This window comes from Hippoglossus stenolepis, chromosome 4 (assembly GCF_022539355.2).
Source record: "Hippoglossus stenolepis isolate QCI-W04-F060 chromosome 4, HSTE1.2, whole genome shotgun sequence".
In the NCBI taxonomy this organism is placed as follows: Eukaryota; Metazoa; Chordata; class Actinopteri; order Pleuronectiformes; family Pleuronectidae; genus Hippoglossus; species Hippoglossus stenolepis.
In genome coordinates, this window is record NC_061486.1 from 7,784,822 (window position 1) to 7,808,173 (window position 23,352).

A 23,352-nucleotide genomic window follows, 5' to 3' on the forward strand; every position below is an offset into this window, starting at 1 on the left:
AGGGTGTGGTTTTAAATGACAAACACTTGACATACAGCAAAACTTTTAACAAATCTGAAGTAGATCAGTTATGTGTTATACCTCCTCATCGTGCTTATACAATACAGCATTCTATCAATATAAATTGAACCATTGTTGTATTGCTATTCGTAATTAACTTAAGTATTTCTATTTTATGCTACTGTACAGTATGCTTGTACTTTAAAGAAGGAAAGATTGTGCGTTACATACAACACATTTATCAGACATTTTTATCTACTAGTTAAATTGTACATGTAGATTTTTTAAGATTTAGTTTTATAGAATTGATCAAATACATTATATACCAAATACAACCTATTTATAATGTGAGATGTTACAACAAATCGAAATAACTGTAATTATCAAACTTTTCACAAATTGTGATTGTTGAAAATTCCCAAAACAGATTTTGTCTTGTTTTCTTTCGTCTCCTATGAATCATCTGTCAACACCTCAGGTTAATCAGGTGCTCTTGGGAGGCAGAGTTCCACATAATTATACATTTCAGGGGCCATTTTACCGCAGAATGAGTAGTTTTACTTTTGATACTTGAAGTACATTTCCTTAAGTAGGACTTTGAATGCACAACTTTTACTTTCCACAATGTAGTTCAAAACGGTAGTATTTTATAGTGTTACTAGATTTTAGCTTGTCACCATTGGGGTCATCATACAACAAATTGCACAAGTGTTGTTCTGCCACAAATGTTCAACACCGAGTGTCACTTTATTCAAGTCTTTTTGTAAGGCAAAAAAAAAAAATCACATTAAATGGTCACAATAAAGACAATTCCAAGATATTCTTATAACTACGTAGTGTCTTACACTAACATTACATGAGAAGAAATGTGTCAACCCCAGGACTGACTGATTGTACACAGAGCAAAACAAGTGAGAGTTACATCTGCTCTGTTGTTCCAGTATAGAATGAATGGAATGGCTGTTTATTAAAAGCGATGATCATTAATTCAATTGTACAGTTGATGATTTGTATCAAGTTACATAGGGAGATACGTCTGGTGAATGGGTATCGATATTCAATAATGCAGTGGTGCTGAAACTGAATGGTGGCAGCTGTTCAACAGAGAAGAAGTCTTGAATGCTTCATGAGTGATGTATGTAAGCAGCACAGGATCCCTCAGTCCTCAGTGAACATCATCCTCACCAGCTCTGATTTGAAGCATTCGTCCTCCACCAACTTCTGAGGCTGAAACAGACAGATCACACAGCTCGCTGTTCATTTTGCTGCATATAAGAGACACTAAAAAAAACTATTAAAACAAAATTCAGTCTTATTATCAAACTCATCTCTGAGGATCTTTCATTAAATATTGAGTTATTCTTACTGTGCCATATCTCAGTAGGGTGGGAACTCCACTCAACTTCAGAGTCTTCTTGAAGTCGTTACTTGGATCCTTCCAACTGAAGCATGAAACAGACATAATTAAGAAGATGATATGATGCAACACATATGAGAGAACAGGCTTTGAAAGGGTGAGAAGGATTGTCAGCTCAAGTTCACTTTTATTTCCTAAAAACTCGTCTCCTTATTCTGAGAGAGATACCGAAGATGTTCTCAAAGAATCATGTTTTATTGACTTGTACATAAACGATGTTTATACGAAACATAAATTATTATTTTTTGTTAGAAAAAGTGATAGATATCATTGGAAGGTTTACTCATAACACTTTCATATATGTTTTTTTTTCATCTGTAATGACTGCAATGTTTTATATATGTTGTTTAAGTGATTTGTGTCAATTGAAAGGTTTAGTATATGTTTTTAAATGTATGTTTTAAACTGTGTAACACTTGATGACTGGCTCTGCTTTAGGGGTTAATACATAGTCTATTGTTGAAACTATTTGTTTATTAACTGAAAGGAAACATTTAAATTTTGATGATCACATTGGACTGGACTCAGAGGCTTAAAGTTCTTCACAGTTTGGATATATGCTGTGGTCTTTTGTCCATTAATCAAACTGCTTCATATTCTAATGTGTGCAAAGTAACTGTCATTGAACATCCTGAGAAAGGTAGTATTATTATTCTGAGGAAGTACAGTAAGGCTGGGACCACAAAAATTATTTTCATTACCAAAACATCAAATTTTCTATAACAAAACATTTATCATTCATTGATCTTTCTTCTATCTACAAAACATCAAAATGCCACTCGTTGGTCCCTGAAGCTCAATTGAACATATTTTAATTTATGTTCTGTCTGAGAAACTGTCAATAACTCAAACATGTTGAGTTGACCATCAGAGAAAATTTGGTAAACAAGCGAATATTCACATCTAATAAGCTGTTAAATGTGAATTCTTAAAAAATGCCTTCAACATTATCAATCAATACGGTTTCCAATTAATTTTCTTACAATCCCGTCCTCACCTCATAATCTCATCTTTAGGAAAATAATAAAACTCTAATGTAGAAGGTTAATCGGGCTTTGTTATCAATTTATTAAGTAGGTTACTGATAAGTGACTTCACAAATACAAAGAATTACTTGTATTTCCATTTCCTGCTGCTATAATAATATTTGGGCTTAAGGTCACACTGTAAATAAAATAAAAAACGTAATTTAAAAAATGATATTTAATAAAGCAGAAGTCTGATTCTTAAAAAAAAAAAATTCAACAATGCAATGACCTGTAGTCGTGAGCATAAGCAGCACATGTCTGACAGTGTGTTAGAAGCAGATGTGATAAAGAAGTGTAAAACACTGACTAAGCTCTTTCTCCAACTTGACAGTAGATGAAGACAGATCCTTCAGGAAGATGACTCATCTCTCCTCTCACCACGGGCTCAGCTGAAAGACAAGATCACAAACTGTTGAGGTGACAAATAAAAAGGGCACGAGATATGAATTAAATATGCATCACAATCAATAAATGCAACACATCAGACCCGACTCACTGCCTCAGCAAAGGGGGAGTCTGCTGCATTTGCAGTTGAGTTTTCCTCAAAATGGAAGGACCAGGATTCTGATAGTTGTATTAAACGTGGTGCAGTGAAGTGTCTGATTTACCTTTCACACAGTCTGGACACCAGCTCGCTCCCTGAGCGTCTTTATCACCAGAGAAATAAGCAAAAATGTCTTTTCCTTTCCTCTGAGACACAGCGTGGCAGAATTCTTCATATCCGCGCACGTTCACTACTTCGTACTGAGCCATCGTTTAGACCGAGTTTATAACGGCGGGTCTGGGAGTCGGAGTTAAACTGGGATGAAACAACAACAAGTGTGGAGAGATGTTTCTGATCTACTGACTCTGAACCTGGGAGAAATACTGCAAACTTGACACAAGCACTTCCGGTCCGGTGCAGAGGTTCTTAAAGGGACAGTGCACCTGCAACATGGAGCGTTTTAGATCACTATTTGAATTAAAGGGATTTATACAAGGATGGTACAGATAATGTCACATATTCGGAAAAAACACGCAACAGAAGAGTGTTTACGTTATTTTTGGAAGTGAATGTGTAGATTTAGGCCTACTCAAATCCTGCATAAGCATGAATTATTTCCCTTTTATCAATTATATACTTATTTTCAAAAAGGAAATATTCCATTCCTGCCGAATTAAGATCTACAAAAATGGTGATTTTTGATTATTCTTGTGAACTACTTGTATAAAGTATTAAAATGCTCAAAGTTATTCAAATTAGCATACGCAAACAACTGGTGGTAAAATGCAAAATACGCAAAGATATGTGTGGGTAATATCTATCCAAAAGCATGAATAATGAAACATGAAAAACAGAAACGCGTAGCATGCGTTTTGCGCACTGCGGGAAGGATAAACGCTGCACTTCCTGCGTCTGTCACGAGACGTCGATCCTTGCCTGCTAATTGTGCAATACGGTCCACGCTATCAATTACAGATCACACAGTGAAAATTTTATGTAAATCGAATGATAGTTATAAAACAAAGTTTACTTCCTGTTGCCAATAGGTGGCACCATCACTATTATTACATATAGACTAATAGATCTGTTCAAGTAGGGGCTCTGATGTAGCGTGAGCCATTTTGTGTCAATTGGACAATGTTACAACAACTTAATTTTCCCACTGATCAGTAGGTGGCGCTATGACCCTGCAATAATATGAATATATGGAGCTGTTCAGGTCAGGATTGTGATCATAGGGCAGAATTTGGGGGCCGGTTGGATAATGCAGAGTGGATTTACAAAGTACTTCCTGTTTCATGGCAAATCAGTAGGTGGCGCTATGACACTGAGGAAATATTGACACATAGAGCTGTTCAGGATTGGACTCTGATCATGAGACAGACGTTTGGTGGTGATAGGACAATGTACAGTGGAGTTATGACAACATCTTCTCCTTTGGCGAAGGTTCATCCTTCGCCAAAGGAGACGATGTTGTCATAACTGTGAAGATCGGTCGAAATACAAAAAAGTCTAGGGGTGCATTGTGAAAAACACAACAGGGAGCCCGCCATTTTGGATTTAGTGGCCATTTTTGCCATTTTCCACATTTTTACTTTGACGAACTTGTCTGACATACACAACCTCGTGTTTTGATGGCGTGTAATCGAACTTTGACGCCACGCCACGGTCACACCGTGTGACAAAAACACGAAATTCAAGGTAGTTTATATCTCCATCTTGTTGAGATGACATTCATCGTTATTTTTGGAAGTGAATGTGTAGATTCAGGCCTACTCAAATCCTGCATAAGCATGAATTATTTCCCTTTTATAAATTATATACTTATTTTCAAAAAGGAAATATTCCATTCCTGCCCAATTAAGATCTACAAATCTGGTGATTTTTGATTATTCTTGGGAACTACTTGTATAAAGTATTAAATGCTAAAAATTATTAAAATGAGCATATGCAAAAAACAGTCACTGCAATGAACTTTATTAATTATTAAAATTGCGCTTCTGGGTTTTGGTTTTGACTCTTTTAAGGATCCGTATTTGTTGCGTTCATGCAATAATAGCAGAATGGGGAAAACAAGCAAGATATCAGATTTAAGAGTTTTGTACGTCTGCTAATCTTGTAGTCTCGGTAAATAAAATGCATAAATGTGCTTCGTATTTTAAAATGTCTTTTACATATTGAAATAGATACGAATTAACTGTTTATAGCTGTTAAAATTGTTGCTAAATCTTTGGCATTAGTGTACATATAGCTGAACGTCATTTCAGTTTAAACGACATGACGCGAACGCATCTTGAAACTACTTCCGGCTGGCCGGGGTCTGTTGTTGTCATGGCGGCGATTTAAACTGTTGTCAAGCTTCGACTAAAAACTATTAACGGTGTATTTTATTTGAATTAACGTAAAGTTAGCGAAGCTGCGTGTTGCTAATTTATAACAGAAGAGTGGTTGTAGTAGAAGCTAAGTCAAAATGGTTGAATGGTTAGTTTTTGGTTGGACTTGACGTTAGCAGACCTCAATTCAAAAAGCGTAGCTAGCTTACTTATGCTAACTCTCCTCAGCTGAACATGTTAGTTTGAGAGAAGTCGGTGCTTGTTTTTACCGTCATGGCTGCACGCATGTTCCAGACCGGTCCCACGTTCCCCACAGATCAACAGGGCGAAGGGAGAGACTGGGTCGTTTTAGACCCAGCACGAAACCGAAGAGATTTGACCAGTGGGACGTCTCAGACCAAGGTAAACAACAGGAGGACGTGTCTATAACCTGTTAATATCCATTGTTGGTTATTATAACAAGTAGTTCCTCTTACAGGGTTCCCCGTGTACATCCAGTTCAGTTAATTCCACTTTAGTCTCACACAACAATCCTGCAATACATTTAAAGTGAGTTATTCGTTTAATTGTATGTTAAACAGTCTTAAAATTACATTACTTTGTAAAGCTTCAGTTATTTATCTTAAAATCTGTATTTATATTTGGCTTTAATACTCTGTGTGTCTTTCAATCCCCTTATACTTAAAATGTTTGTATTGTCAATATCTCCATTAGCACACACTTCTTTACAGTGACAGTAACTTTAGTTATTCTGGTTTTGAGACTTTCCTCTCACTGCAGTGTTTTGACTCATTTTGACCTTTGATTATCTCTTTGCTCTTGTGTTTGACTGTTGTGTGTGCTACTGGATGCCTAAATTTCCTTTGGGATCAATAAAAGTATCTATCTATCTATCTATCTATCTAACTGTCTATCTATCTATCTATCTATCTATCTATCTAACTGTCTATCTTTGACTGAAATACTTGTTGAGAAACGTCTGTGAAAAGCATGATAGGGTGTCATCATCGCTGTTCATTTCACATGACATGACTGATTGGTATCCTGCACGTTGCTTTCACAATTACGCAGCTATTGTTCAACGAAGCCATCCCTGCAAGTGCCGGCAACCGTGCCACCCGCGTTTACCTGCCTGTACCCATCGTGATAGAGAGGCTGCTGCCACTGTCCGAAAGGCGTGAGAATGTGGACAGCACCGGCAGTTCCTTCAGCTTCACCGCGCTCTCTGAGGAGAGGCTGCAGGCTGCCGTGAAGCTTGCCAAGCGAGATCTGAGACGAAGGCGCCGCGAGTCGCTGATAAAATCCCCTGTCAAACCTTCACAAGAGGCCTCACTCCTTGAAACAAGTGATGCAGAGCTGCTTCAGGTAATCACCAGAGATTGAAGGGTCATAGTCTATAATTATTAAGCTGTCGCTTTTACAATAAAGATAAAATAGTCATTTTTTTCACTCAGTAATGAAACTGACTCTCTCTCTCTATAGGAGCTTGAAGCCACACCAAATAGGATGAAGTTAAAGACCTCCAGTCCAAAAGACAAAACAGCCCGTCCTGCCAAGCAAACATCCTGGAAGCCTCCCGTTAGTAAAAAGCCTTGGTTCGGCCGGTCACCCCTAACCAGAGACCCCAGGTCGAGGCAGCCAGAAGGAGGCAAACCGACCCCTCTGAGCCAGGAAATCTTCAAGCTGCAAAATGAGCTAGACGTGTATATTCAGAAAGTAGAAGAGCTGGCCAACAGAGGTAAACTTCAATAACAGAACACACCTCGATCTGCATAGTTTTTCTATGGTTTTTCATTTCACAAATTGTCATTAATAATAATAAATGATGGGATTTAAACAACAGGGGAAGAAATGGAGGAACCACTGGAGCCTGAAGAGAAAAACAAGTTGGAGGTGCGCAGACAGAAGCAGGCAGCACGTTCATCACAAATTATCTATGTCCTTCAGCAACAGGTATTAAAACCTTTGGCAAATATATGTGAGTAATAAAACTTGACTGACTTCTTAATTTGCTCTGTATCTATAAACACTGTTCTATAAAATTGTTATTGAACAGGTAAAAGAAGTAAAAGAAGACATAGAGAAACTAAGAACTCAGCAGATGACGGATACCAAAAAGGTATGTCAACAGCAATTTCAAAGATTTACTTTTGTATAGAGATGAGTACATTTATTTATTTGTCTGTAATAACAAAGCATTGAAACCAGTGATTGAAATAACTTTCCCTCAAAACACAAGATCCAGTCCTCTATACAGTTTCACGAATGATTGATCTGAAGTTGTACTAGTACTAGTTTTATTTGCTTCTATGACATGAATTGAAACATCTAATCAGTTTGTGAAAAAAAACTCCCAAGCAAAAATCATTTTGATATCTGCTTTTCTTTATGGTTAACTGATTTACTCTCTGTTCTTCTTTCAGTCCTCTGCAGTAAACAGACTTGCAGCCGCCCACCGTGGGGCACTCAGGGCCTTAAAAGATGTTATCCACCAGCTGTCGGATTTATCTCTTAGCAAGATGCCTCCTCACTACAAAGAGCTGGGCCAGCTGATTCGCCAGCTCTCATTGTGTTCAGCCAAGGTCGAAGTGGACCAGGGTTCAGCTGTGCCCGAGACGGCCCTCAACATCCTGCAGAAACTCGAGGTGAAGAGCGTAAAATGTGTTTACAATGCTTTGACTCCAGCACAGTAGATGTTAAATGTAACAATAACTACAATATGACTGACTCTGTATGCATTGTCCAAAACTTTTAGGGCAGTAGAGCAGGATTAAAAATTCTCAATTTACTGAATGATCAGACAACACAACTATTTTCCACAGGCCGTTGAACTGAGACCTTTTTAACTTTTCATTTTTATCCTCCAAACTTGTGTGAAAGGTTCCTGAAGTTTAAATTTTAAAGGATATAAACACACTCAAATTTAAGTTCGCACTCTCTTCCCTTGAGTTGTTTCCTATCATACGCATAGGTCATGACTGCATTACATGTGTCTCTAGGTGCACATCAAAATCGTCTTTTTTAACATTGTTAATTTGTTGAGGTAAATAATTAATAATCTACTTTGTTTGTCTACATGTACAGATTATTTTGTTGGGGCAACATTTTTTCTAAGTGAATAATCCACATTTGTGTTGTCTTGTGACTCTCTCTCTCTTCTTAGACTTTGGATTCTGCCCTCAGAAAACAAGAGATGATTGATAAGGTGCAGGCCCAAACATGCCCTCCACACAGGAAGTCTCCTCATCGCAGCATGTCGCCCACTCGTGTCCTCAAGGGTCCCAGCTCCTCAAATGTTCAAGGACCTTGCAAACCCAGAAATCCCAAAAGAGGTGTCCATGGTGAGTCCTGCATGGAATAGTTAGCATGATGAAAAGCCTTTGCTTCTCTCTAATTAGGTGTTTTTTCACGTGTAACTTTCTAAAAAAATTTACTAAATTTAATCTTGAGTAAGTCTCACAGTTTCTAATACAAATGTAAATGCAGTTTGCTGAAAACTGGACAGAATAAATAGTATTTATACCTTTTGATGGATAACAGACTGTATCCTGTGTATCTGCCAGTCACCTGAGGGCTTTTGTTGTGTTTGAGCCTCCCACTGTGCTTAAATGGCTACACAGCGGCTGAAAACTGATTAGGAGCCATGAAGATGATATAGACAAACAGGAACTGATGTGCAAAACTCTGGCCTCCACTCCCCCGCTGCTTAGTCGTATGAGCAGCTCACCCCTGCTGGCTGTGATTGGGCTGAGAGGCGTCCTGTGGAAGGGATGACACAAACACCTACAATGAGCTCAGATCTCCCTGGAAACAAACAGCTTTGTTGTATTACTAAAGTCCCTGTGCCACTTATCTGGCAGCCAGTAGGGATTCAAGTGGCAGAGAAGAGTGTTAATTGACAGTGTTCTGTTAGTGGGCAATGCCTTAGCTGCCCAGGTTCCTTGTGTTTAATAGAAAAGAATAAGAAAAGAGTTTGTTACTGTAGCTGTTCCTATACTTCTGTCGAAGATTCAATCAATCAAGGTCAAAACAATTCAAAAGTTTCATTTTTCATTTGTGACAGCAGGTAGGAGAATGGCCTCACAGAAACCCAAAACCACCTTTCACCGGCCACCCATGAACAGGGCAGAGGTGCTGAGGGCCGGCCTGGAGAGCCTCGCCCAGCAGAGCGGCCTGAGAGATCTGCAGGGACGACCTCAGACAAACGCCACCTGTAGAAAGGGACTGCACCCTGAGAGAAGAAAGGCTGACGTAATATTGAAGGTGCTGACTTTACTCCTGCAATTTTCAGTACTGAATTAAAGACAAAATATATAATGTTTACAACCGTGTGATTTGGGTTCTATACAGTGAAAAGACACACGTGTGCCAGGGGTGAAATCCATGTGAATGTCTGACAAATTTTAACATATGTTTATTAATCTATTTTCACAGCGTAACCAGGGAGGAGGTGCAGGCTTCCAGCAGCCTACAGTCTCCTCTCGGCTCAGAGTGAACGAGGTCCCTGAAAGAGATCCCTCTGTGCCCTGGATACCCACATCCCCTCACTCTCCTCCTCCACAGCGGTGAGCTTTTAATCTCTCTGTTCAGCTGATGACACACGAGAGTCATCGCCTATTTATTGTTCGCTTATGCTTTTACTCTCAGTCATTTTCACATCACACTAGATGATTAATGTCGTTACATAACTGAGGTTGTGTAATATCTGAAACTGAAATGTTAAGGTATCAGTTTGCATCCAGTGTGAATCAGTTTATATAAAACTTCTCATTAATGTATCTTGAGCAAGAATGGGACTCAGTATAGCTCAGGCTACATTTCGTTATCTCAGCTACACATTGGTGGTAGTTACAGGTTTCTAGCTGTATTTATTTCCGTACAGCAGCTGAAACAATAATATGGAAACTATATTTAAATCCAGATTTTAATTTGGATCTGTACCAAATTACACACATTCATGATATTGTATTTCATCAATATCCATGAAATATTTCCTGGAGAATCAGTGAAAATGTCATAAAACAACATCAAAGAAAATGATAAAAGACATTCCTGGATCCTCCCCTTTGTCCAGAACTGCAAGTATTCAAAGGGTTCTTTCTTTGCTCATGTACCTTTGTCCCACTAAGCTTCATTAAAATAGAAATTTAGTAGTGTTTTCATAATCCTGCTGATAAACAAACAAACAAAAACAGCTCTTTCTCTTTACCTTTCCATGATCCCTCTTCTCTTATTCCTCCTGCTCATAGTCTTATTATAGTGCATATCTTTGTGTGCCTGTGTTTATTTTTCTTTTATCCCTCTGCTTTTATCTCAGCAGATCCCCTCAAAGGGGGAGACCCGAGCCTCGATGTCTCTTCTCTCCAGCGAAGCCTGCGGTGAGCCCTCCGAAGCCGAATGCGGCCGCTGGTTACCGAGCGGAGCCGGATCTGAGCTCAGTACAGAAGAAACAAGCTCAGAATGAAGCATTAAGGTGAAGCCGACCGCCTACAAGTTTTCACCTGATTTTTCTTCTCTTCTGCTTTTACAATGAAATACTCACAGTGTAGTCATTGTTGCTTTTTTGTTGTTTTCTACCTCAAACGTAAGATTATCTGTTTAAGCAAATGGAAAAATAAGCCAAAAAGAAGCGATCTAGGGAAAAAGGAATGTTAATGAATTCTCCCTCTGTATTCAGAGAGTCATTTTTTAACCTCTGTGTCAGACCCCACTTGCTGAGAGCTACTGGCGATACTCTGATTGTGATTCAAAGTTAATTCTTTCCAATAAATTAATCTAGGTGCCTGCTAGATTGAGGCCATTTCTCTTTATGAGTGATTAATAGTTGGCCTGTTGTCAGTGATTATAAGCCCCTCATTCAGTATTCTGCAGACGTCCCTGTTTAATCAAACCGTAATTACTACAATTGTTCTTTCCAATTAATCAGTGGCAAGCAGCCTGATTTTTAGAGCCAATGATTATTAAGTTATTTGAGTGAAATTCTTAATTGAGCTTGCATTTCGTTTCATTTTGTGAATACTGGCCTGGTACAGGAACGCCTGGCTGGATAAGATGACGACGCAGAGACTGAAAGAGCTCAACCAGCTGAGTAAAGAAGAGGCTGAGCGCATTCAGAGATTCAGGTGCAGTAGCATTGTGATGTAGTTTTAGTAGATGTAAATGTTCTGAGGGGAGGGAAGTTGAAGATCACAATGCCATGTCAGTTGCTCGGTATGGATCCAGTATATATTAATATATTAGTAATATTAATAACTATGTGTCTCCATTTATGCCCAGTTTGCAACCTCTATATATTACCATTTAAGTGAAGTCAGTTTTATTTGTGTGTGTGTATATATATTTATATGCATACAGCCGTCCGCCTTCACCCTAATTCTTGCACCAGTGGGTGTTGTTCGGGAACATGGGGCCAGTTGGGTTGCGATAAGAGATCCAGACTCTACAGGCAGAAATACCAGCAGAAAGCAGCAGGGGGAGAGAGGAGTGGGACGAGACAATACACAGTCCAGGAGAGAGAAGAAGCTGAGATTAACATGCATAATATGCATTTATAGGATATGATACGATGATATGATCAGCTGCCTGAAATAGAACCAAGCCTGAAATTCGAATTAAACTAAGCTTGGCATAGACAAAAGGGGAGTATAGTAACAGAGGGGGTTAGAGCTCTTTTCAGAGGCCTTTAATCACTCTACATTATAATGAGATTTATGATAATATATGCATGTATATATTTGTACATTGTCCAATACAACCATTTGCTGTTAAGTTTATTGAGTAAGAACAAACTCACCCTAGCTGTAATGCCATTTAAAAACATAAATCTTTCTGCCAAGCCAAAGTAGTAATTCACACAGTAATCGACCACACAGCTCTATGTGCCAGGCCTCACCATTTAATGAACTGTTATATGGGGAATTACAACATCAACGTAATTACCTACAAACAATAGAACACAAAACAATGCAGGTTGTGAGTTCAGCAACATCTCCGTAGCAACAGCGGGAGCATATGATCCTAAAGATCCCAACAGATTTCCCTAATCAAGGCATCGGACAGTTAAGCTCCGCGAGGCCGACAACAAAACACGACATGAGCAGAGCAACAGTCGCAGCAACATTTGGTCTTTAAAGCTGTAATAACACCAACAGTTGTGCAGGTTGGTCCTTCATGCTTCTCAACACACAAAAGCAAAGACCCATAGGCCCGTTGGTGTTTTCTCTGTCCCTAGAGAACTTTTGCTCCAGGCTCCTGATGATTTTGGGCACAAAGGGTTAGTTGGACACTTTAATGGACCTGCACCATGTTTTTCCTCTAGCTGTACATTTTGTGCTATGACAAGGTAAAATATCTGGCTTCAAAATGAACTAATTATGGCGTTAAAACAAATAAAATGCCACCAAAAATGTACTTTTTACAGGTTTTTTTTATATAATAAAAGCAACACCGTGTAACTCTATTGAGCAGCAGCGCCCTCTGCAGCCACACGTTTGGATTGATTCTGTTGGGATCTGTGTCTGAGCGATTCAGTGGTTTAACGTAGGAACTGAAACACAACTGAACTGAACCAGAGGAGCTGCTGCTGTAACAAATTTTAGGTTTAAAGTTCTTTAGTTTTATAAAGACTTTTAAGTATTTTTTAACTGATCTACAGTTCAGCTTTACTATTGAACTCGATTCTGACAATTGGAGCTGCGACCATCAGTCAGTTCCATACTTCTAACAGCAGATAGTGTCCGTTCACCAACGTTACATAGACCAAGAACAGACGTTCAGGATGAGGAGTGGGAATGAAAGAGGAAAAATTCTCCCTATTCCAAGTCAGTGAACCATCGAACTCGATTTGAAGCTGCTGTTTTAAGGTTTAAAAAGTTGCATAGTGTTGCTTTAAATTTTTCAGTATTTTTACACTTTTTATAGAACTGAACTTATTGTATAAAAAGCTGTCAGTTGTTATCACAGGTGATAGATTGTTTCCTTTATGAAATGCTTATATCACATTCATCAATTTAATCTCTATGGAGTTATTATGCCCTGAACTGATCTCAGCTGGAGTCCTTGTAAGAAGCACATCACGGTTATGGTAATAATTTCATTGATGTCTGCAGTGGAAGAAGCCGGGAGAAATTCACTGCAGCGTTCACACAGTTTTTTTCTCTATGCAGAGCAGTGATAGCTTGACATGTTTGACCTTGTCTAATCACAGTCAATGTGAATATGATGAATACTGCTGTGTTTTAAAGTGAATCCCATTAGGATTATTGATTATCAATCATAAAACGGGTGGCTCTGAACTTTTTTTAGTTGCATTAACTAAACTCAAAAAGGACAGTCATTGGAAAATTGTAATTTGCAACCAACTCTTCAAATGCATCAAAAAAAGCAGTCTTATATTTTAATTTAACATCTGTCACTTAGCATCCAGTTAATTAACAATACATTTCTTAAAATTATGTTTTAACTTTGTCAGGGAATAACCTGTCTCATTTAGTTTATTAAAGTTCAGTCTATCAGCCTCAGAAAGTCTGTTGTGACAGCTTGCGATGTGGGTGTGTTTTGATCTACAGGTCTGAAGTGGTCTCGCCAACTCAGTGGGCTGAGAGAGCTGAGCAGAAAGCTAGAGAGAGAATTCAGCCCCTTCTGGATGAAGCTCAGGTACGAGGAGTCAGCGTATAGACAATAGATCTCTGACCTGAACAGTGTGATTTTCCTCTCTTTTCTTAATACGTCACCAGAAGAAGAGTGACAAGGCGATCAATATATTTTATTTTCCCTTAAAATAAAACAGAGCACATGCTGCTTTATTTACCCTCAGATTTGCCAGATTTTCTATGGACCGTGTGGGAGTAGAGGTTGATTGCTTTGGATTGAAAGGGGCTGAGTTTGTTTTTGTCTGTGTACTGCAGCAGATTGGCGAGTCCAGGAGCAGGATCAGCTACTCAATGAGAAATCGGCTGTCTGAGCAGGCTGCAGAGAGGGTGAGCTGTGCCGACGCTGTTGCCAATAATTCACAGGAGAGAAGACAGTTTCTATTGAAGAAAGTTCGAATTGGGCAACTTTAAACAGCAAGGCTGACACACTATTATGCTTAACACTCGGCTTATATAACTTGTTCTAGCTCATGCGTATGGTGTCCTTCACAGGCAGCTGAGACTGCCGAGCAGCTGAGTGAGGACCTGCTGGAGGATCTGGTTGAGGATACTGCACGGGCGGCGTGGGCAGCTGAGACAGACAGACAGTTGGAGGGCTTGGCCCAGTGTAGGCTGCAGGCTCCCACCCTGGAGAGTATGCTGCTTCGTATGGAGGAGATACAGGTGAGAGGTGCCCTGCAGAAAGGCCTGCCAACAGAAGGGTGCTGTGGAATTTGAAAGGTCACCAGCGACCGGTTTGTTATTTATATTTAGGTGTTATGACGGCTGTGGTCTGGTGTTGCTTACTGATGTGCTTCACTATCAGAAGGTGGGGAATATGTTTTATTATGTGTTTCTCTGTGTTTGTGTGCCTGAGCAGAAGGATCAGGATGAAGTGAGGAGACGCTTTACTTCTATCACCTATTCAGACCCTCTTTACTGGGACCGACCAGGAGCAGCAGGTAAAACACACTCCTGTTTATCCTCCTTACCTGCATCTAGACTCTAGATCAGGGAAATGTCTCGAGATTCTAGAGACATTTCCCTGATGTCCCCTGTAGGTGGAGACAGTGCTACAACTGACAAGAGGAGGTGAGTACTTGTCATTCTGATTGTATGCTCCTCTCATTTTTCTCCATCTGTCTATCCGTCTGTCCCCTGCTCTAACCCATCCTTTCCGACACACACTGTCATTGCCCCTGCCTCCCCCTCTTCTCTGTCCTTCCCAGGACCCCAGTGCCATGCTCCGGGCTCCATACCAGCTCCCCCCCAGCCAATTAGGCTCACCAGGCCAGTGCTGAAGCAAACCACTGCAGCTGATATCGTCCTACAAAGACCTGTGGATACTGGGTGGGTTACTTTGTCCTTTACCCTTTTTCACACTCATATAATATCTCAGTCTGTTTTTTTGCTTATGGCGCTCCTCCTTGTTGTTTTATTCATCTTAAAGAAGCTGCTTCCCAGAAAATGCTCTGACGCAATCCTGATTAATTCATAAAATATGATATAACCCTCTTTTAAAAAATGTGCATATGGAAATTTGATCACTTGGATATATAAGGTCCCTTTTCATGGGGAAAGTAAATGTATTGAATCGCAGTTGAAGACTTCCTGTGGCTATACGCTGGAGCAAAGAACAACAGCAGCATCAGCCGCAGGAACTCATTCACTATTGGCCTAATTAGGCCCCTAGACTCGATGAACAGTAAAGTGGTTAATGTTTTTCCGACGATGCACTGTTACCGTTTTTTTTCCGCATGACGTGTCGTTGCCCTATAATCGCTCTCCCACCGGGAGGCCTTACTCATCCCACAAAACTCACTTGGTGGCTACCGTACCCAGGGCAGAGTCTATTCCTGACTCCGGCAGCAGACTCCACAGAGAGACCCTCGGCCGCCCAGGGCTTTAGCTGCAGCTGCTTTACTGCTTAAACTAATGAGGAGCTTGGAAGGAAGAGAAAAGAGAGTGGAAGAGCTCAAAGTTGTTGACACAGACGAGCCAGCAGCAAGTTTCTTCTAACAAATTCACGCCGTGACCATTAGCAAATTAAAGTCAGTCAGACTTGGAATGCCTCAGGTTCTGTTTTGTTTTTTCATTAATTTTCTTCAGCTTTCCTGCGGTATCCGGTCTTGCAGCGTCTTAATAGTGGCAAAGTCATTTGAGAACCGCCAGCTCATTTGTTCAGACACTTTCTGAATCTATGGGATAAAACAGAGACAGACAAGCATGCATCAATTTGATCCCCCACCTAAATTACAGTGCTTCTCAAAATGGCACCTTGACACACTAATATCCACCGTGTACCACAGTGGCTGTAATTAGGATTCAAAATAAATAAAGTAAAACTAGTAAATCTTGTAAAACTAATGTCATTTTATGTTTGGCTTTATTACATTACAAGATTTTCAAATTAAAATAATCTAATTAACAAATGAATCAATGACCGTAGTGTTTCAGCTCTCATCTGCCTTTCAGAAGACAAGGTAAATATTTGTCCTGAGGTTTTTATTGGGTTTATCTTAGATTAAAATCCGTAGCACTGAGTGTTAGTTTGGTTCGTGCATTGATTAACAGATTCCTTTACTCATGTTGACAGATTGAGCAGTACAGAGAGCGGGTAGCTTTGCTGTCTGCTGACTCACACATCATTCCGTCACAGATTCTCTTTTGCGCCAGATTCACCACATTTCTATGACAGTAGAAAGACAGCTACATTGAGATTGATAAAATGTCCCTTGGTTTGTGCAGTAGTTGTACTCGTTTGTAAAAAAAACAATCATTGATTCTCATACATGTCCCACATCTGTTACCTCTAACTGCAGATCCAAACAATGCAGTAGTTACTTGGGAGCTGCTTGAAGAGTTATGTAGAGGGATTTAATACTCTGCGTTGTTATGTACTCTGGTTTCTTATTAAGAAGTTAGAAGGATTATCCGTGTGAAGGTTACAGAATGATCAGTGAATCTGTCTCCTGGCAGACACGTTACACATACATTCATGGACACCATTATTAGGATATTAACCTGATTAAGATAATAGTCTGATTAAGACACTGCAATGCAAACCCCAGGCTCTGATGACCTTAATCTGAATAAGGTCATTTTTGGAAAAATGAAAAATTATCAAATTAAAACATGTGGAGTATTTCGAACCTAGTTGCATGATGTTAACATGTACATGACTTAATCACATTATATATGAAATATTTAATTAACAACTCATGCAAACATCACCAAGTATATTCATTAACTAAAAATAAGTAATGTCTTATTCAGAATAAGGTCAATAGTCATATTATTGATGTCCATTTAAATGTAGTCATTGTTTCTGTTTCACAGTGGAATTTTTTTTCCAACAAGATGCAAGCAGACATTTGTTACAGACTCCTTTCAGCCCTTTCTCCACAGTGCCTAGGCCCCTAAGAAGTAATAAAGTTGTTATTTGGTTTGTGACAAAGAGAAACTGTGTTTATAAGGAACATTGTTTTATAGAGCTGTCTTTTGGGGCCAAGAAGTTGTTTTATAAAGTGACATGAGTTTATAGGGCCAACTGTGTTTCAGGTGAAAATGACCCAAGTGACGCATCTTACAGCACTTAATGAGATGAGGCAAATAAACCAAACCTGAAACCTGTTGTGTCAGCAGTACCAACACAAAAACACACATAATACACCAGGAGCCACATTCACAGCTCCAACCAAGTGAACCTAAACTTAAAGTCTGCTGCAAGCAGCTCCTGTTGATTTAATGCCCTTCATGTAGGACATGTCAGAAAAGGTCTTTAACGGGGAGGAATAGGAGCTGAGTTTCACAGTAGTCCTTAAGATAAATGTGAAATGACATCAGTTTCTATCTGCAGAGGGAAATGAGCTGTGTTAGTGTGCAGCTAAAGTGCAAGTTTCACTTCCTACTTGGAAATAAACAAATGATACAAGAAATCAATCTAAATTCAGTGATAGCGTCTCATTTTATCGCCCAAAAGTAATATGTTGTTTTGATGAACACGTTTCACCTTTAGTGTGCCTGCCGATAGGTCCGATAATTAATACTTGTAATATACCAGGCTGTGGAAAAAAGGCAGAACTGAGACCCAGTTTAAATGGTAAATAACCAAAAGAACACCTGATTAAAAGGCTTAAAAATCCAGTTAGTTATTCTGTTTGATGTGGTGCTGTGCTTAATTAATGCTCCATGTGTTCAGTGTAGCAGAATAACGGGTTTAATGGGGGTGGAACAGCACGATGCAGGAAGACCTCATCATGTGTGTTGTCTCAGCGCTGATTAGTTGTTTACAACCTACTTTTCCCAGCCCAGAGAGACACATCAGTCTCTGTCGTCAATAGGAAAACAGAGTCATGCGTGCAATGTGCCTGTGCCACATGCGCACACACACAGACACAAAGAAAAAAAACACTGATGTGACAGTGACAGAGCTTAGAGAAGCAGATATTTCTCACTGCATCTATAAATAAATCAGCCCTGGTTTTATTGTTTACAGCCGCTCAGTCTATTCTTTTAGTCTCTGCTCAGGCAAGCTGCAGTTCCTCTTGACTGACAAAAGCCGGGGTTATCAGAAGTGAGGGCCCTTCAGTTGTTTGCATTATTATCAACATCATCTGTCACCAGACGTAACACAGTCACAGTCCCCTTGAAAACTATTTCCAAAGCCGTGTTTGTTATTCTCCACCTCGGCAGTGTTTTGTGTCCGCGCGTCGTGCGAGTGCTATCAAACCACCTCTGACACAATGGAGGGACAGATTTCATCTTCGGAGAATTCAGCAGAGCGGCTGATAAGATTTATGTATCCATGGTGCGGAGCCCAGACACCGATCTCCCTCTGCCCCTCCACCACCCCTCTTGGCTCATGCTGACATACCCACCACCGCTCCATCAGCGGGTCAAGCCAATCAATGAAAAGATGAAAGCACGCTCAGCAATATTCTAATCCTTTCATGTATTTCTCTATCTGCTATCTGACTGGCCCTTTGTTTATGGCTACATTTGTCCTCTCAGGCCAATTACGTTAAATAAGCCGAAAGCGGTGATGCTCAGTAAATGGCTTCCACCACCTGCATCCATCTGCACCTAGACTCCCAATGACCTCAGTGCCGCCGGATTCTTTCTGATACGAGACACTATTGTTTTGTAAAAATCCTGAGTAAACAAGAAAATGTCCTTCATACTTTTTATCACTGATCTGTCGTGCTGTTCTCAAACGCCCACCAAGACTTCTTTGACTCTTGCTTTGATCACCCTCCCCTATGATCCCAGAGCCCCATTTGGCTTTGACCAGCTCAGCTTCAGCCCAGTCTTTGTCGATTGTCATGGATCACACGTGGCACCATCCTTTTGCCACGTCCTCTGTTGCCCGGGCGATACAGAAATGGGAATGGGATGAGAAATAAGAAGACCAACTTGAAAGCACCTCGTCTGTTTTGGTTTGTGAGCAGCCCAAGTTGTAGATAGACAAACATGATGGAAAAAATATGTTTATCACTGCCCACACAGAAACATACAGACTCCCGTGAACACACAGACTTACGTTAGATGTCAAATATTGTCTTAAACCCATTGAGCTTTATAGGCCAGAGCAGATTGAAAAGATACCATTTACCACCCACGTAACATGCTGTTACATTTCTGTTTCTAGATTCTTTTGTCATTCATATAATTTGTTTCATGATTACTCTTGGCCTTGAAGAAGGTCTTTTTTAGCAAAGTGCCTGAAAGGTTTTTGTCGACTGAAAAGGCAAACTGGTCCCTTTTTGCCGAATGTGGCAAAAAAAAAAAAAAGCATGTGCTCTATTCTGACTTTACAAATGGGCAGTTTGCAGGATGCTGAATTGTTGCTTTTGTGACACTGGCCCTCAGATGCCCATCAGACAGTAAATCGACCCATTTCGAACTGGAAGGAGAGTTGACTGTGTTGGTGCCTCGATATTTATGGCCACCCCACGGTGTGCTGCCCCCACACTTGGAACAGAAACAGGTTCAGCCGAGGCAGGGGAGCACAATACAGAGAGGCACTTTGCTTTGGGAGCTGCTGCAACACTAAATATAGCACAGAGAGGTCCGTTGCAGGAGCACGTCTGATTTGTCCAAGCAGAGAGGATTATAAAGCCAGACCACAGCAGTGCCCAGCTGAGCCCCGACTCAATCTGTGCAAGAGGCAGACAAGAGAGACCGTCTGCACTCTGAGACCTTTTCTTGATTCATATTTCTCAGCCTCATATCAGGCACAGTAAGCATTTCTGCACAATCACTGCACTGCGCTCTCGTCTGGCTCCTTTATCAATGTACAAGTTAACCTCTTCTCCGCAGTTGTAGCCCTCAGAGGGCCCTCTACCCGACTCATACACCACTGAATGGTCATGGTAATAAAAAGGTGTCGCACAAATCAACATGTTCTCTTGTGTTTCCACACAAACAGCTTCCTGTCGGAGGACAGCCGAACGGAGGAGGCATCCGAAGAGGAGCAGCAGGCCAGAAACACCACCGTGTTCCCGGGCCCAGTGGAGAGAAGCACGGGGACGATCATGTCTGTGCCAGCCAGCACGCTGAGAAACATCAGGCGGTACCGGGAAGACTACGACGCCTACCTGCGAGTTGTGGCTCACGAGAACGTCGGCAGCTTCAACCCCTGGGCCACTGCAAACAGGTGAAAGACTTGACATCGAATGCAACAAGTAAAAGTTACCTGACACCCCTCTGATTGTCAGAAGCTATAGATAATTGGTGCTAATTACAAATTCAATAATCAGTTAAGGTTTTTTAAAAACATTCTCCACATATTTTCAGTATCATGTGTTAAGTTTTTACAACCAGAACCAGATGAGAGGGAGATTTTTTTCTCCCTTGATGTGTTTGACAGAAATAATGTTCAATCTGAAGAGCTCGTTCTCAGAGGATCATGCAGAGTTCATGTTGTGCATACTGCGTCTCTGGTGTTCATGATTGTTCTTCTCACAAGTACACATTTGCACGAATAACAAAATTCCAAATGCAATCCTTTTATAAGAGGAGAGGTCATCCAATTATCTCTGTGTTTTTGGAGAGAGAACACATACGTACATACAGGCCTGTACACCTGCTGCTTTTCTGAAACAGTACAGAAACCTGTCTGTGGGATGAGATGGTAACAAGCAGCCCAGTGTTGGTTGGGTGGATTTAGTCTTTTTCATACTTTGAAGGAAACATATTATCGTCACATTCAGGTTCATACTTTTGTTCTGTTGTGATTGGTCAACAGCTTTCAGTGCATGTAGGAAATCCACTCTTGCGTTACCTGGCTTTGTTAGTGGGCGTGTTACGGACTAGATGCTTGGCACATATTATGCAAATGTTGGCATTGTGATGTCACGTGACATGACGGTTCGCCGGAAGCATCGTCTGGACCAATGAGGAGGCGTTTCAGGAGATCAAACTTTCACTGTACAATAACTTACGCTCATGAGCTTGTGCTTGGATTACATTATATTTAAATATACAGATATGAGGGATCGTTCAATAGAGCCAATATGGCTTTTAGTATTATTAGTATTTTTAATGGTTTCTCCCAATCCATGCTGGTAGATTTTTCTCTTGTGTTTTTACCTGTGTCCAGTGTTGAGAGCTGTCTTCTTGTATCGACTCGTCAGAGGTACAGGTAGTTCAACAGGACACAATTACTCTGATTGTTGTGCTGCACTGACAACCTGATGATTTGATGGTTTTCGGTGTGCTGTAAGAGTGCACACTTACCCTCCGTGTCCTCTGGCTCAAGTCCGTCTTTGTCTCGTGTTGAACCAGATAATGATCAAAGCACTGAAATTTAGTTTGATGCTGCACACAGCTCCCTTCAGTCTTTTGAGTTATTTTCAATTCGTTTTGTACTGAAAGTCCCAAATTGCTTTAATTCCACCTCTAGTATTTTTGATTGATACTTTTTTTTGAAATCACAGGATCTAACCACATGTTACTCGATGTACACTTGACTTTTTTAAAACCATTTTTTAAAGGTCTAATAGCAATAAATAGAATAATTACAGGATATATTATCATAACAACCTCACCCTGCAGAATCATTGTAGGTCTTTCAAGTAATACAGTTGTCATAATATATTTCCCTTGTTGTGATACACAGATGTCTGATGCTATACTCAGACAATTAACATTTGTCTTTGTATATATTAATATACTGTAATATAAATGTAATGTCTCTGCTCCATGTTGTCCCACAGCCTGGCAGACGAGCTATTGTCGGAGGCGGTGGCTGACGTGGCAGCGGAGTTTCAGGACGTTGTGGAGGAGTACGCCGAGGCCGTCTTCACCTCAGAGTTTCTTCAGCCGGTCCAGTCGCCTCCTGCTCCAGCTGCGGCTTTGGTCAGCCAATAGGATCTTACCAGCATCGTGGATGGAGCAGTTAATTGTGTGAAGTATTTATTTTGAACCGGGTCTATTTTGTTGACCAAGGTCTATGATTACTTTTGTAAATAGCTTTGCAAGTTTCAATTGCAGGTTTTTTCATTTTGGAATGAAAAATGTGTTGTTATCTATTTTGCTGTGACTTTCTTGAAATGGGATTGTAGATATTTTTTTAAATGACGCTGCAGCAGATGAGATTGCTGAATTGCACACGGAGCATTAGTCACATTACTCCTCTGGGTTCATCTCTATATGCTGTTGAATTCCCCCGGGAAAGTTAGTTTAGTTTGGATAAGCTTGGAGAGACCATCATGACATTACGGAGGATTATAAGATTACCAACCTCCCTTTGCACTTGGCTTAAATCTCCCTGGGGATTACTCACACTGTCTATTTTCACGTTGGAATATGGAAATAAATGAATTGCATACGGTCGCCACCAAAATGATTCAGGAGAAGATCATGTGTTTAATCTATTGTAACTCTTCCTTTACTTTAATATCTGAATAAAGGGTTTAAACACAGCAAATGGCTTTATTTCTACTATCTGCTTAATGTCTTATCTAGTAAGTTGTGTCCACTGTGACTAGATAGAGTGCAGGAGAACAAAAGAATAATGTGGACATGAAGAATATTGATTTAGCACCATTTTATCATTACCTTCTCACCACTTGCCCTCACTCCAGTTTTTCACTTGTTTACTGTCAGCACTGTCCAACTGAATCCTGCATAATCAAGGGCGAAAACTGTCAATTGTGAATTCTGGAGACAGATGAGAGGGGACACATCCAGATGCCGCTCTGGCCTGTGGGGACCAGCCTCTTGACAGTGGACGTACAGTGACTGAATGAATGAGCTCACACTGAATCAGCATGTCTCTATTTCCTCTCCGGCTGAGTCCTGCGTGGGCGCGTGAATATGTGCAGGCTTTTCAGTGCACATTGCTTTGTTTTGATTCAGTGTTGTCGTCTTTACACCGACGTCAAGAACGGAGGCCGTTCTGACATCAGGGATTGGGAAACAATAAACGCTTTTAACTATTCTGTTTCTAATTATT

At 40.3% G+C, this 23,352-nt stretch overlaps 2 protein-coding genes across 6 annotated transcripts; one reads left to right on the forward strand and one right to left on the reverse strand.

Moving 5' to 3' along the window:
• Positions 1–711: 711 nt before the first annotated feature.
• Positions 712–3,347, reverse strand: txndc17 (thioredoxin domain containing 17). Its single transcript, XM_035155444.1, has 4 exons — positions 3,054–3,347; positions 2,753–2,834; positions 1,367–1,442; positions 712–1,227 (listed from the first exon to the last, which is right to left on the reverse strand). Exons 1-4 carry the CDS (start codon positions 3,196–3,198, stop codon positions 1,159–1,161), a joined length of 372 nt encoding a protein of 123 aa, XP_035011335.1. The 5' UTR covers positions 3,199–3,347; the 3' UTR covers positions 712–1,158.
• A 1,875-nt stretch (positions 3,348–5,222) lies between these two features.
• Positions 5,223–23,060, forward strand: kiaa0753 (KIAA0753 ortholog). Of its 5 annotated transcripts, none has more exons than XM_035155348.2 (18): positions 5,223–5,664; positions 6,334–6,627; positions 6,745–7,000; positions 7,106–7,215; positions 7,319–7,381; positions 7,686–7,907; positions 8,426–8,603; positions 9,326–9,525; positions 9,697–9,827; positions 10,580–10,735; positions 11,295–11,384; positions 13,830–13,917; positions 14,169–14,240; positions 14,406–14,576; positions 14,773–14,854; positions 15,122–15,242; positions 20,323–20,550; positions 22,112–23,060. In XM_035155348.2, the coding sequence occupies exons 1-18, from the start codon at positions 5,536–5,538 to the stop codon at positions 22,263–22,265; spliced, it is 2,745 nt and encodes a 914-aa protein (XP_035011239.2). In that variant the 5' UTR covers positions 5,223–5,535; the 3' UTR covers positions 22,266–23,060. The 5 variants fall into 5 exon arrangements, with proteins under 5 accessions (XP_035011239.2, XP_035011242.2, XP_035011240.2 ...); XM_035155351.2 differs by having other exon boundaries at positions 14,172–14,240; XM_035155349.2 differs by having other exon boundaries at positions 10,583–10,735.
• The last annotated feature ends 292 nt before the right edge of the window (positions 23,061–23,352 follow it).